This window comes from Bombus pyrosoma, linkage group LG3, assembly GCF_014825855.1.
Source record: "Bombus pyrosoma isolate SC7728 linkage group LG3, ASM1482585v1, whole genome shotgun sequence".
Taxonomy (NCBI): Eukaryota; Metazoa; Arthropoda; class Insecta; order Hymenoptera; family Apidae; genus Bombus; species Bombus pyrosoma.
Window position 1 is genome coordinate 8,711,545 of NC_057772.1, and position 14,906 is coordinate 8,726,450.

Genomic DNA, 14,906 nt, shown 5'->3' on the forward strand with positions numbered 1-14,906 from the left:
TCTGGTTTTAATCATCCAAACATATATTTAGATAATATATTATATGAACGGAGAACAAAGAGAAATTTTGTACATAAAAATTTTGTAATATAAAATGACTAAAAAATTATCATACATAAAATTAGCATAAGTAGTATTCACAAAAAAATATTGTACTCTTTGTTACCTAGATGAAAACTTCTTTTATATATCTATGTAAAAATTAAAAGAACTCCTCAAGGAAAACATAAAAATCAATGTATAAATTCATAAATCTTTTAATGACAATCAAGAAAATATAAAATTAGATAAATAAATAACAAATTTATTCTAAAGCAAAATATATACTGAAAGCTGTAAATACTTAGTACATATTGTATCATGTGTCATATATCATAACTTGGTGTGACAGATATGTTTATGCTGTATTATGAACACCAAAATTCTTAAACTACACACATCGCTAAGTGCAGCATAAGCATGTGTGTATTACAAAATTAAATAAACAAAATTAAATAGCCACAAACAAAAGTAAAACTTTGATGTCACATTAAAAGATTTATAACAATATTTTAATGAATAAAATATTTGTCCAACGATGTTATTCTCGATAAAATGAAACTTTAAGATATAACTTTTGAAGATCTTTGTACACATTAGACCATGTATATAGTTTGCAATATCTACAAATTCTTTTTTGTAACGAAGTATATTTTGTAATGTTAAATTGGATATCTTATTTGAGGAAATTAAAAATATTCAAAAAGTTTTGATTTCTCATTACAATCGTAATAAAATTTTAGCAGCACCTTTCCTTAATAATATATATATTTTCTATTATTTGTTTCATTATATAACACTGGACGATATGCTATCAAGAATTAAATTAAAGTTTAATATACCATTTGTTCTGAGTTTGTAGTTAAATCATTTTTATATTATAATGAATATCGTACGAATTTACATTAATATATACTCTATTGTGGAGGTGGCTGATATCCATAACCACCATACTGATTTGGTGGAGGAGGTCCTTGAGGTCCAGGGGGGGGAGGCATGTGTCCACCAGGTGGACGCGGTGGATATTGAGGATATCCTTGTCCTGCTGGTGGCGGTGGATAACTCTGAGGAGGATATTGTGGATGTCCATAATGTTGACCACCTTGAGGTGGATGAGGAGTATATACCTAGAATTTATATATTTATATTAAGTATAATTTATATTATATTAATAACAGTTTAAAACATGCTCCATATTTTTCAATCATCTGTACCTGTGGCTGTCCTCCTGGTGTCGGTGGTACGTATGTCTGTGTAGTAGCTGGTCCGTATCCAGGCTGTGGTTGTGGTCCCGGAGGTGGAGCAGGACCCTGTGGAGGACCTGAAGGTGGCTGAAATCCACTTGGAGCAGGACTCTGAGACTGTTGCTGTTGAGGCTGTGGCGGTGTCTGAGATTGTTGTTGAGACTGTTGTGGTTGATGTGGAGATTGATGCGCAGAAGGTTGATGAGTTGATTGATGAGAAGGTTGATGAGGTGGTTGATGAGGAGCATGAGGAGGTTGATGTGGGGATTGATGCGGTGGTTGATGTGGCGGATGAGACGTTGGGTGAGGTGTTTGATGTACGGGATATCCGGATGGTGCAGGTCCCGGTGGAGCGTAGTTTCCACCTTGCGAAGTAGATGGTGGAGCGCTACTTGGTGGGTAAGTTTGAGTTGAAGCGGACGGTGTACTAGTTGGTTGGCTACTCTGAGCATAGGTATTTACTCCACTTGCAGAGGCAGTACTGAATGGTGGAGATGTAGAAGCTGGACCGTATTGCGTTGCACCAGGACCAGGACTTGGTTGATTACCATAATTCGGTTGAGGACCAGTATTTTGTTGAGATCCAGGTTGAGGAGGTTGAGCACTAGAAGTAGGGGGAGCCGGATAATTTTGAGGTGGAACGTTATTTGCATATGCTTGCGATGAAGGAGGAGGATAATTTCCGGGTTGACCAGCTCCGTATGCATTTTGAGGCGGAGCTTGAGACGGAGGTTGTTGGTAATTTGGTTGTGGGCTAGGGCTACCATATTGACCAGGCTGTTGCTGTTGTCCGCTTGACGGGAAGTTTTGTTGAGAAGGATTAGAAGGAGGATAGCCTTGTTGATTCGGTGGTGGTGGACCATATCCTGTAGGAGGTTGAGTTGTTCCTGGTGGTGGATATCCACCTGGTTGAGGACCGTAACTATTCACGGTAGTAGGAGGACCATAGTTCGGTTGCGTTGATGTGCTGTATCCCTGTTGTTGGGAAGTATTTGGTGGTCCATATTGATTTGGTTGACCTGGAGTATATGCAGATCCCTGTGGTCCTTGATAATTGGTGCCTGGATTTTGATTGGCATATTGCGTAGGATAACTTTGTTGAGAAGGTTGTTGAGGGTAACCCTGAGGTCCTCTATACTGTTGTGGTCCAGGTGCAGCAGGTGGTCCTTTGAAATAATAGTATATTAGAGTTAAAAGATAACATTAATTTCTAAAAATTTTATATTATATTGGAACATAACATACTATTCATAGGTCCTTGTCCAGGCATAACAGGACCACGGTATCCACCTTGTGTCATTGGTTGTCCTTGACTAAAGCTTGACATTGGTAATGTTGGTTGAGTATTTGGAGGCATATCACCTCCAGGACCACTTGATCCTGTGGGGGCATTAGGAATGCCCTGTGGATTCATCATACCATGTTGGGGTCCATTAGGGATCCCTTGTGGAGGCTAATTATAGAAACAACGATAACATTAATATATTTCTAACTTAAATATTATACCTTAATATTTCTTTAATATTTAAAATATTCCTTACTGGTAGCAATGCTTGTATATTTTGATTTGCATCAGCAATGGATGCCAAATATACCAAATTGCGATGCAACATCTGCTGGTATCTAAAAAGAAATCATATTATAAATATACCAATATAACTTACATATATTTTGAAAACATTTATCACTTACTGTATACATTCTTGTGCTTTTCCTTTATTTTGATATTCTTGTATTGTTTGTATAAGCTGACTGTTTTCATCAAGCATCTATATCAACAAATTTATTCATATAAATGATTAATTCAATATTGTAAAATATCATAACATTATAGACTATACATTCTTTCTACTTTGTTTTAATTATTATCTTATTAAATATCATAAAACCATGTAACAAAAAAAATGAAATTTCAAGAAAACTAGTACAATACAATATTAGTGATAATATATGATATTCATCACCTTCTGTATTTGAGCAGGATTCGGTGGCGGCCTGCCGCGTTGAGCAAAGGTCACGGACATGCCTTTAGATAACTTATCAATAGTCAAAAAATCACGATTGGATGCAATTTATTTTCACTCCTATTCTTCTTCACTTAATCTCCCAGTCGTTAGTTTTCTTTTCTGTACTGCTTATATTCATTTGAAGCCTTAAAACCTTGCTACAGTATTGATAGCCCACATTGTTGCACTGTAATTTTAACGTTTAAAAAAGAGTTATTACCTTCAACGTAACTCTGCCTCGAAAAACTAATCAAAATGCATAATCTTATTTTGCCAAGATAGAATCTTACCGAAGAAAAATTCTAAATATAGCGAATCACTGCTAGCAATTGCTTTGTAAAATTCTAGTTTTACAAATAAGATATGGTGGCTGTCCATATCTAAAATAGAAAGCTTGGGAGTAAAGCGACCGTGTGGCAAACGCGCAAACTATTGTGACAAAATATACCGTAGGAATGCGATAGTAAAAACTCAAAATCCGTTACTTATTAGAATGTATTAGTGAAAACCTGCATGCATTTGTTTAAAAAATAGATTTTAATGTATACATTGAAAAGAGTTCTTATACTCCTGTATATTAATCAATAGTAGAAATATCCAGAAACTTATGAGGAAATTAGTTAAAAGTTTTATTTTTAATTGAATGATAAAAATTCATATCTTTATTATTGTATGCATAAGTTAACAAGAGTTTTAGACTCACATTTCGCTTCATCCCTTTCGTGAAACACATAAGTGAAATTTTTGTTTCACAAATTATATTAAATAAAACTAGATAGAATATACAGATTATCTCATGTAACGTAGTACATATTACTGGCTAGAGGGTGATTTTGATGACTTTAATTGAAAAAAATAATTGTTACTGCCTATAATGAAAAATTTTGATTTAAAAATAATTTTTTTTTAATTTATGGAAATTACTATATTTACATCTGTATACAAAGAAATATTACCAATTTATTATTTGTATATCTGCCGAATGCAATTTGAAATATCTTTTATCCTCTATGATATAGAATTCCTGCGTTAGTAATGGCAATTACTTTCTCACTTTTTGTGTATAATTTCATAAAAATTTACTAAAAGCATCTTACAAAATGGCATCATACCTTTCCTATTTACCGGCATAATTTCGACCATTCACTTAATGTAAAAGTATCATATAACTGTATCATATTGTGAAAAACGTAACCTCAAATCAGTGAAAATAAATTTATCTCATTTCGCAATATCGAGAAAAAAATTACTGATTTTGCTCGTAAAGACATTATATAAAATGACTACAGCAAAAGTAAATAATAAAAATAACTGAAAAATAAATATTATACAATTATAGTAATAAGTATTTTTTATAATTTTAGATCGAATTTGCGGTGGAAATGACTTGTCGAAAATGCGTTGATTCGGTACGGAACGCTTTAATTGGCGTAAATGGAATTAAAAATATTGATATATCATTAGAAAAAGGAAGTGTTATAGTTGAAACAAATTTACCATATTCTATAATTCAAGAAAAAATTGAACTGACTGGGAGAAAAGTTGTTTTAAAGGGATATGGAGGTAATAACATAGTAATATAATGTATTATATTATTATAATATCTCTAAAATATGAAATTGAGCAATATTTTACATTATAGATAGTTCTAGTGCAGTTGCGATGTTAGGAGGGAATTCAGGATATACCGTAGATAATAAAATAATGGGTGTAATAAGATTTGCAGAAACTCCTGATGGATGCCTTATAGATGGAATAGTTGATGGATTAGCACCTGGTAAACATGGCATGCACATTCATGAATGTGGTGATATCTCTCAAGGGTGTGATAGGTAGGCATTTAGAATTTTTATTTTTTGTTTTCCTTTGTTCCTTTTTTTATTTGAGATATTTTATGACACATTTTTAGTGTTGGAGAACATTTCAACCCAAATAATACATTACATGGTGGACCTGAAGATGATGCATTTAGACGGGTAAATATTGAGATTTGTGTTCATATTGTAAAGAAATCTCCATGGTTAATAGTTAGTATCTTGAAATAAAAAAATTTTACTATACAGCATGTTGGAGATTTGGGAAATATAATGGTCAATGATTCTGGTAGAGCTACTTTTAGAATAATAGATAAACTTGTAAAAATACCTGATGTTATTGGAAGATCCTTAATTATAACAGAAAAACCAGATGATTTAGGAAGAGGTGCTGATCCAGAATCTAAAATACATGGAAATAGTGGAAATAAGTAAATACTACAGTGACATTATTATGATGCATATAACGATTTGTTATATTTAACATTCATGTATGTTTTAGACTAGCCTGTGGTATAATTGCTCGTTCATCTGGCTTATTTCAAAATACAAAAAAGATCTGTGCTTGTGATGGACTTACATTATGGGATGAAAGGGATAAGGCACTTAAAGCTAAACATGATTTTTCTGGAGCAAGTAACAATTGTATAGTATTTTAAATTTTTTAGTATCTTTTTAGTAATTATATAGTACAATATTAAACGTTAAAATATAATCATATTTATGGATCTCAAGTATGTCTTCACATAATACATTTTCTGCACATGTATATATTCTATATATACTTAATATTTATTTAAAATAATAATAAATTCGACTCGTCCATAGGTAATTCTTATAAAGTAATTTTTAATTTTACCTTTAATCTGCTTATATATGTATTTAATTATTTAAATAACGACTTTTAATATAAGCTTTTGTTTTTTTCGTCTTTTTCAGCAAAATTATAAATAATATATAAAGAGGCTACAAACTGGGTTTTGCAAACTGAATCATTCCAGTAAAACATTTCTACGTGCATGATAGAAAAAAGCACAAATTGCATTATATCTTTCGTAATACATAGATTTAGTATAGTTTCCAACATAAATATTTTGCATAAGATAAATTATTACATTTTGAGTGTTAGAATATAAAATAAAGAGAGTAATAATGTAATAAAATTAGAATTTGTGTTTGTTATAAATAATAAAATATTATATAAATATTCTCACCTTAATAACCTTATTTTTTCACAAACATTATACATGTTTCATTATAAAATATAATATAAATTGTATAACCTTTTTGTAAGCTATTATAAACCAATTGCAAGTCACAAAGCAGCATTGATTTCTTAAAGAGAAATGTACAAACCTAACTTCATTTATATATATGTGATAAAAATTGAAGACTGAAGATAGGAATAAAAATAGTATTTGTTCATTACATTTTCATCGGAATTGTGTAATATAAAACTGTTCGTACGAAAGACACGTATTCTTTTCACATAACCTATATTGCTAGCGTGTACATAAACATAAAATCCTTCATACAGTATGCAGAGACTGACTTTTAATATACAGTATGTTTAATTTGTGACATTAAACCTACAAAAAAGTGTAAAGAAAAAAATTCATAATGGGAATTCCTGGATTAACTACTTATATAAACAATCATTCTGACCGTTATTTGGAGTATTATGAACTGCACAATACATATTTGGTAATCGATGGAAACAGTGTTTATTGTTCAATATATAATTTGTACGCAAAATGTAATTGTGCATTTGGTGGTGATTATGATAATTATGCGCAGTGTGTATCAAACTTCTTTAATGATTTATTAAAATGTAAAGTAACACCTCTGGTTTTATTTGATGGTGGTAGCGAAAATAAAAAATTTAGAACTATTATAAAAAGAACTAAACAGAAAGTCCGTGCTGCATGGTCATTTTCTCCACTCAATCAAAGGAACATGAAATTTTTTCCTTTAATGTTACAAGAAATTTTTATAGATGTAATGAGAGAAAAGAATATTAGATATGTGCAATGCCTATTCGAAGCTGATAATGACATAGCATCAGTAGCAAGGATCTTGAATTGTCCAGTACTCAGCTATGACTCTGACTTTTATATATATGGAACATTATATATACCATTTGATACATTAGATACTTATGTAGTTAAAAATCCAAATGGAAATGGTTATATGAAATGCTGTAAAATTTATAAAGTTGAGAACTTGCTTAAATCTTTTAAAGGACTACATCAATCAATGTTGCCATTGGCTGCAATATTACTAGGTAATGATTATGTGAAATGTAATACATTCAAGAACTTTTTTCGCCATTTGAAGCTAAGAGGAGCGTCAAGAAAAAAGCATAATCATCGACAATGTTGTATAGAAACAACTTTGAAGTGGCTGAGCAATTACACTTTGGACAAAGCTATCATTGAAGTTTTAAGTAGATTAATTAAGCCTATCCGACAAAAAATATTAGACTTAATAGAGATCAATATAAATAGCTACACAAATGCATCTGCTGAGATGCTTCTACCTCTAGGTTTTTCAAAAGATTATGTTGTTCATGTAAATACATATCATTTGAATAGAAGTTTTAAATTTGATGGAGATATCAGTTCATTGACATACATAGAAGAAGTTTGCGAAGAAGGAAATAATGAATCAAGCGAAGAAGAAGATGAAGATGATGAAATTGAAGTAGCAAATACATATAGTAAGACTAAACTAGTGCCTCAGAATGTAGCTGTTAGTAAATTGCCTATGTGGTTTGTAAATGAATTTCTTATGGGCAGATATCCAAAATATTTTATGGATTTAATAGTTCGATACATATATGTTTGCCCTGTACAGGTGGAAGATTATCGTTATCCTTCTAGTATCATAGTAAGCTTAAAAATTATTAGTGTTATATTTGGGATTTTAAAATCAGCAATAATTAGTAGAACATGTTATATGAAATATATGGTGAGAACACAAAATAAAAAGATTATATTCTGTAAGTTACAGAGTACAGAGACTATAAATAATTTTAGACTACCTTCTTTATTCAATCTTAGAGATATCCCATCACTTACTCAAAGAGAGATTTTAAACAATACTTTAGGAATTACAGATATGGATTGTATAAATGAACTTCCACCAGAATGGATGTTGTATATTGGATGTATTAAATATTGGATATATCAAGAAGAATGTTCTTTATCTCATGAATGTTATTTATATTCTATATTTATTTGTATATTATTTAACATAGTCGATTCCAAAATTGGAAGATACAGAAGCATGTATACTTTTCAGAAAAGATATAGTCAATTAATTGAAACTGTGAAGCAACAGAGGAAAATGAACAATTCTGATTCATGCTATACAATGAATCAATTATGTGATAATCAATACAATGGTACAATCATAGAAGCCTATAATGAAATTGACTATAATGACTGTGTATTAGCAGCACCATTCTTTATCTCTCATTTTAATATGAATAAAGAATTATATAAGAATCCAAAAAAATTTGATAGATTTACTGTACATGTATTCGCAGAGTTTCAATGTTGTCTGAGACATACTATGAATCTGAATGCACTTTTGGGATATCCTTATCCACAGACCAAAGTTGCAAATTTATTTAATGGTACTTTATTGTATAATCTGAGTAGTAATTTTAAAACGCGCTTTGATATTGAAGAATACATAAATATTGTTCTTCAAATGTCTCCAAGTCTCTTAAGATTATTTAATACATTGTTATTTAAAGTCAAATCAATGTTTCCATTTAAGTTTCAGGATGGAACTAATCTTCGTAAAAAACATAGAACAAAACCTAAACATTCAGAGTCTAAAGAAAGCATTTCAGCTAAAAGTGATTCTGAATATTTTAGTGCAGATGATGATTTAAATGAAGCATGTTATGATCCAAATAATCGTTTTACTATGCTCAACCATGTATAATGCATATTTTCACTCAATATTACAGTAGAACTCCATTTATATACCAGGGGATAAATAGTATATTTTTTTTTGTTTATACAATAGGAGTTTGTTTAATCAGGTAATCAATAAAGTTTCATTGAAATAAATGTAGTTGGTATAAACGGAATTCTCTGTGGTTAATTCTGTACTGCATCACATATAGTGTATGTAATGTTTTTATACTATATACTAATGTATGTATATATTTTATATCTACAAGTATATTTTGATATGTATATAGAATTTAAGTCTTAATTGAATTAATATTTTTCATAGAATAAATTATTATATCTTCAATATACATAAAAATAAAGTGGATGGTAATGTAATACAACTATAATTTGTATTTGTTATTAATAATTATATGAGATTCATTTCTTTATCTTATTTTATCCTTTATCTTGTAACTTACAAGTTACATGGGACAATTGTAAAGGGTATGATTTATAAGAAATAGAAATCAAATTTTATCATACAAGGCTTTGTTTAAAAAAAATTGATTTTGAATATTATTTCTCTAATAAGCACGTACTTAATTATGCTTGACTTTTTGAATCTTGACTTTATCTATGACTAATGTTTCTAAGTATTTATATCTGTGTATTGATTGCTGGAGAAAATTCAATGACAGGAGGCTGAACGTTATTGTTATTATTTCAGAAATTACTTGGAATATTTCACATTCTATTGAATACACAATTCTATTTTTTATTTTAAATTTCTGTTATTATAGGCTAATAAAATTGATCATATGTCAATATTTTGTTTTTCCATTTGTTTCCTATAAAGGGCAGTATAATGTATTTTACAAATGTATTTTATCAGCACATAGATAAGTAATATAACAACTTATCAGTGATTTTTAGTTAGTTATAGTTATATCTCATATAAGTTATATCTCAGTGTCTAAATAAATTTCATTAAAGCGCAAATCTTGTTAAAGTAGTTAATCTATAATAAATATTCAGTTTTAAATATTCGTTCCGTTATTTTAAATGCACTCATAAGGTGACACGCGTAATCATGGCGTGATTGGTGGCGTGACCCGAGCATGGTGGGGATCGCCTCCCATAGAACACAAAGGGCCCATCGAAAGGCAATCAGTATCGATTGAGGATCCGAACGGAATGCACTAAGAGAATCTTACGAACGAAATCCAAGTCGCCTAGTCTACCAAATACATAAAGGAATACTGTAAAGTGGAGTCGAATTATTGTATCAAACTAACTGCATAATCCTTAAAATAATTTGTGGCGTTTCATTATATTGTTTTATGTATCGTCCAATATACCATTTTTTGTTAACCTTGTTAATTCAGTGTTAACCTCATTAAATCGCCTCTGTTATCTTAACCGAAACAGGGGAACGACGACTAATTCGCGGCGTCGATTATCTGAATCGTAGCGAGAATTTATGCCTCTTGCTGACGCGCTTTCCTCGCGATCGCGTCTCTCCGCGAACGGTCGTAACATATAGTTTTAAAAATTATGCATGTAATTTTGCAGTAGATAGATCCCATTTAATTCCCAACATTCGAAATGCCTCTGTTTACTTCCGCTTTCAGTTTCAGAATTGAGTTTTAGAGAGACTACTATTACAAGAAAATATAAATCGTTTAACCAGTCAAATGACCAGTCGTAATAGGTAGGACGGATTACATATTATTCTCAGAAAACACACAATAAGAAAAGAAGTGAATATTAAAAAATTCATTGTACGTATATTATAAGAAAAGTCGTGAAGCTAAATGGCTGTGCAATAACGTTGTATATAAAAAATTCTAAACGAAATTTAAAAAACGATCATTTAAGTGGTTACAGTAGGTTTAGTGTTAGCCATACCAAAACCCGGTCTTCATCTGAAGAAAGCTATGCTCTGTGTCTGGTGAAACTGGAAAGGAATTCTATATTATAAGCATCTACCAAACAACCAGACGATAAATTCGGAAAGGTATTGCTCGCAATTAGACGAATTAAAGACAGCAATTGAACAAAAACGTCCAGAACTAGTGAATCGGAAGAACGTCGTGTTTCATCAGAGCAATGCGAGACCCATGTATCTTTAACTTGTAACTTTAACTTTATGTAAAGTTAGTGTAACTTAATGTAACTTTAACCCAAAAGCTATTAGAGCTTGGTTGGAATGTGCTACCCTACCCACCATATTCACCAGATATTGCAAAAACTTTAACTCTTTGATCGATGTAAGAAATCATATTGAAAAGTTTTTCGTCGAAAAATGTGAGAGGTTCTAGGAGGGTATAATATTCAAGTCACGTGAAAGATTGAGAAAGGTTGTAGAACAAAATGGCACTTACACAATTGTACCTGTATAATTCAATAAATCTATTTCGAAATTTAAATGTGCTGCGTTTGAATTGTCCTTAAAAATCGGAACGAATTTTTCGAGCGACCCAATAACAATTAGGTAGATGATAGACAATAGATTTGTAATAGTAAAAAAGAAAATTTGTAATAGTAAAATAAGGTTTTGTGTGTGAGTGTATGAATGTGTATTTAGATGATTAAATAAAAATGCAAGGCACTAGCAAAAATAATTGCAAACCGAGTTCCCTTTATGATCAGAAGGTTGAAAATAAACTATACCACTATTATTACTATATAATAAGGTCTCATTTAAAATTCATTATGTCTTTATTTATTATGGTTGTCATTATTGTTTGAATATTTCCTGTTTTTAGTTCGTTTCTTTAATGTAGAATGATTTTTGTTCTGATTCCTAGCTTTTGAGATACGGAATTTAGGATACTGAAAGAAATATTAGAAATTTTTTTAATTAAAGACAATATAATACAAATTTATAAATATGAATTTAAAAAATTTTTTAATTTTGAACAAAATTTGTAGGACACATAATGATATATTTATAATTACGTTTTTATATATCTCCCAAAATGCAGTGAACGCTGGTTTAAGTGCATTTGCTTTTTGCCTTAGAGTAGGTAAATAATACAAATCCTCTCCGTGTTTTAATATTAATCCAACACGTACAGCACAATCCAATTTTCTCTTCAATTCTTCGGTAAACATTCTTACATTATTTTCAACTGGATAGGAAGCACGTAAATATTCGCTAATGAGATTCGATGGAATATAAACTTTACGTAAGTGAAGTCTTTTTATCGCTGCAAGTATCATCTGTGGTGTTATGGAAATATGACCACCTAATTGATTTTTAGATAAACAGAATGATGAATGTTCAATTCAATGAAATAAAGAAAATTTAGAATCGATAAAAGATACTGTGAAGAATAATCTCACGTGATTTAGAAGAGTAATCGTTATGAAGATTCATTTTATATGAACCAATAATATGTTTTTCTTTTTTTGATAATTTTGTCTATTCGGGCACATTATTACTTGAAAGATAAAAAATTATTATAGTAGATATTAAGATTTATAGGTACTCATAAAAGGCAATTTTATATTATCCGCATTTTTATAAGTTATGTCATAATAATTTTTCATATAATAAAAAAGCTGAACGTTTTCACGTTGTGTTTCCTTGGTGTTTTCTTACAAATATTAAACAGATTGTTTTGTAAATGTTATTTTTGTATTTTGTTTTTTAGTATGTTCTTTATTTATTATTATATTATATATTACTTACAATATATCGATTTATTCTTAATACAAACAATAAATCAAAATGATGCAAATATTTAAAAAGATACATATGTATGCATACATTAAGAAACCTGAAGTAGTATACATTTTTAATTATTTATATATATATATAATTCTTTATACATATAAAGTTTATATGTCTGAATTTATAACATAAGAATATTATTAATTACTCCACGATACCTTCTTTCTTGTTTTGATAATCTTAACACTACACATCGAACTATCACAACGAATTAATATTTATAATCTTTTGAACTTAAATAAGTTACAATATAAAAATATCAGGTACTCTACTACGGAAAGCATTTTACGACGTGATAAATATCATAAAAAATAATTAGAAGATACTTATGTATTTAACAATACTTATACTTCTTGGTTTACTTCTAACATTTTTGCTTTGAGATATCAAAAATCATTCAATTATTATAAAGGATTATATTATATAGAAAATTAAACAATAAAAATAGGAAACAATTACGAACGTTTGTGCAAAGTATGGTGTAGATTTTAAAGCCATACTTGAATATCGGTCATTCTGTCTTTTATAAATACCGACTAAATAAATTTAAATCAGATTCAACATCTAATAGGTATGTGAATTTACCCAACAAAAATAAATTTTACAGCTAATTGCAGTGCTCTAAGAAATATGGAATATACAGCGTGTTCTCATAATTTATGATTTTTCAGCTGTTTGAATAAAAAAGTTAATAACCAAAATTTATTTGTGTTAAATGAACGACATATAACAATAATAGACATTTTTGAAATTTTTTATCATAATGAAAACAAATTTTTTTATATTAAACTCAAGATCACTTTTGAATTTTAACGTACTTAACGAATTTTAACAATTTTTACTTATTATATTGTAAAGCATGTTAAAACAAATTAAACAAGCATAAAATGACACCTTTGTTCATATAGTACCAAGTTTACAGTTTACAAATACTAATAAATAGTATTTGTATTTTGTATTTTTTCTTGTATGTTTTCCAACAAAAGCTATTTGTTATTATTATATCTTACTCACTCGAGATATAAACTTTGATTAATGATTCCTTTTTACTGTAGTGCTTTAAGTGCCTGAAAACTCATGCAGCAGGACATTAATTTGAATATAATCTTTCTCATAATTTTTATGTAAATAAAAATATTAATAATTAAGGAATATTTTACTCCTCTATTTAAAAAAAATAATATTCATTTAAATTGTATTAAATATGTAGTAAAAGTTAAAAAATATTTATGCATATTTATTAAAGAAAAATAATTTCTATATATATAAAAAATTAGTAAAGGATGGTATTGAAATTTTATAGATCATATTATTTAGCATTTATTTTTATAAACGAAATTAATTTATACTAATAATAAATGAATTATTATTTATACAAAGATTTATCTGTCCTTTGTTTTATTGAAGTATGTACACTACATATTAATCAAAGTAAAGGTATTAAAACATCAATTAAATTTTATTTTTATGTCATTTTTTCATAAACAAGGACATTGACTACCAATTAAAAGTTTTATTTTGTTATACTTAGCTAAAAAGTCAATTTGAAACTTTGAACTGATACAGAATCATTAATGTATTTATTATATACACTTCTCGCCAAAAAGATAAACCAGGTGTGCTATCTTTAATTTCTCAATGAGCTATTATGAGCTCGGAATAAGCGGTTCGTTGAAAATAATTAAAAATATTATGAGGTTTAATGTGTAACAAAAAAAATTTTTATTTTAAGAACGATATGATAGCACACTCTGTTAATATGTTTAGAAATTGCTCAGTAGTTCATGATCTATCAACGAGTAAAGATTACAGTACAATGGTATATAAATTTGTAAGTATGTGGGACGCGGAAAAAAATTAAACGAGTCTGAATATTTGAACTAAAACAGCAACAGTTAGCAGTAGAAAAAATATCGAAAGTAATAAGAACAAATCGTAAAGTAATACACAGTTTCTTAAAAAATGTTGAAGATTATGGCAAAAAGAAAAGTACTGGTCGGCCGTCATTGTTATCCGATTGTGATAAGCGAGCAAAAAGATTCAATTTGGATGGTCCTGATGGGTTCCAATATTATTTTCATGACTTAAGAAAAGAGACAATATCAGCAATTCGATGACAAATGGAAGGAGGCAGCGTGATGGTTTTGGCTGGC

General features: G+C 29.4%; 3 protein-coding genes across 9 annotated transcripts; 1 reads left to right on the plus strand and 2 right to left on the minus strand.

The window, feature by feature from the left end:
• Positions 1 to 887: 887 nt before the first annotated feature.
• On the minus strand, positions 888 to 5,501 carry LOC122566002 (basic salivary proline-rich protein 2). 2 transcript variants are annotated; one of them, XM_043722660.1, is made up of 7 exons: positions 5,435 to 5,501; positions 3,248 to 3,476; positions 2,976 to 3,052; positions 2,825 to 2,906; positions 2,529 to 2,736; positions 1,254 to 2,449; positions 888 to 1,166 (listed from the first exon to the last, which is right to left on the minus strand). In XM_043722660.1, the coding sequence occupies exons 2-7, from the start codon at positions 3,305 to 3,307 to the stop codon at positions 957 to 959; spliced, it is 1,833 nt and encodes a 610-aa protein (XP_043578595.1). In that variant the 5' UTR covers positions 3,308 to 3,476; positions 5,435 to 5,501; the 3' UTR covers positions 888 to 956. The 2 variants fall into 2 exon arrangements, with proteins under 2 accessions (XP_043578595.1, XP_043578594.1); XM_043722659.1 differs by lacking the exon at positions 5,435 to 5,501 and adding an exon at positions 3,580 to 3,722.
• Positions 4,299 to 9,249, plus strand: LOC122565998 (copper chaperone for superoxide dismutase-like). Of its 6 annotated transcripts, none has more exons than XM_043722651.1 (7): positions 4,299 to 4,317; positions 4,654 to 4,852; positions 4,932 to 5,121; positions 5,199 to 5,265; positions 5,353 to 5,534; positions 5,606 to 5,748; positions 6,043 to 6,310. In XM_043722651.1, exons 2-7 carry the CDS (start codon positions 4,672 to 4,674, stop codon positions 6,051 to 6,053), a joined length of 774 nt encoding a protein of 257 aa, XP_043578586.1. In that variant the 5' UTR covers positions 4,299 to 4,317; positions 4,654 to 4,671; the 3' UTR covers positions 6,054 to 6,310. The 6 variants fall into 6 exon arrangements, with proteins under 6 accessions (XP_043578586.1, XP_043578585.1, XP_043578583.1 ...); XM_043722650.1 differs by lacking the exon at positions 4,299 to 4,317 and adding an exon at positions 4,334 to 4,583 and having other exon boundaries at positions 4,629 to 4,852; XM_043722648.1 differs by lacking the exon at positions 4,299 to 4,317 and adding an exon at positions 4,334 to 4,583 and having other exon boundaries at positions 5,606 to 5,739.
• Positions 9,250 to 9,515: 266 nt separating this feature from the next.
• On the minus strand, positions 9,516 to 12,287 carry LOC122566063 (the record flags this gene model as incomplete). Its single annotated transcript, XM_043722780.1, has 2 exons — positions 9,516 to 11,849; positions 11,976 to 12,287. Coding segments are annotated over 2 exons (426 nt in total), but the record flags the coding sequence as incomplete, so codon positions are not given.
• Between the last annotated feature and the right edge of the window lie 2,619 nt (positions 12,288 to 14,906).

Excerpts from the sequence above, each read along its gene's own strand:
- LOC122566002 (XM_043722660.1), bottom strand. The coding sequence starts at position 3,307 with ATGTCCGTGACCTTTGCTCAACGCGGCAGGCCGCCACCGAATCCTGCT. Across the intron at positions 2,907-2,975 it reads AAAGCACAAGAATGTATACA|ATACCAGCAGATGTTGCATC; the intron begins GTAAGTGATAAA and ends ATTTCTTTTTAG. Across the intron at positions 1,167-1,253 it reads CACCAGGAGGACAGCCACAG|GTATATACTCCTCATCCACC; the intron begins GTACAGATGATT and ends TATAAATTCTAG.
- LOC122565998 (XM_043722646.1), top strand. The coding sequence starts at position 6,724 with ATGGGAATTCCTGGATTAACTACTTATATAAACAATCATTCTGACCGT.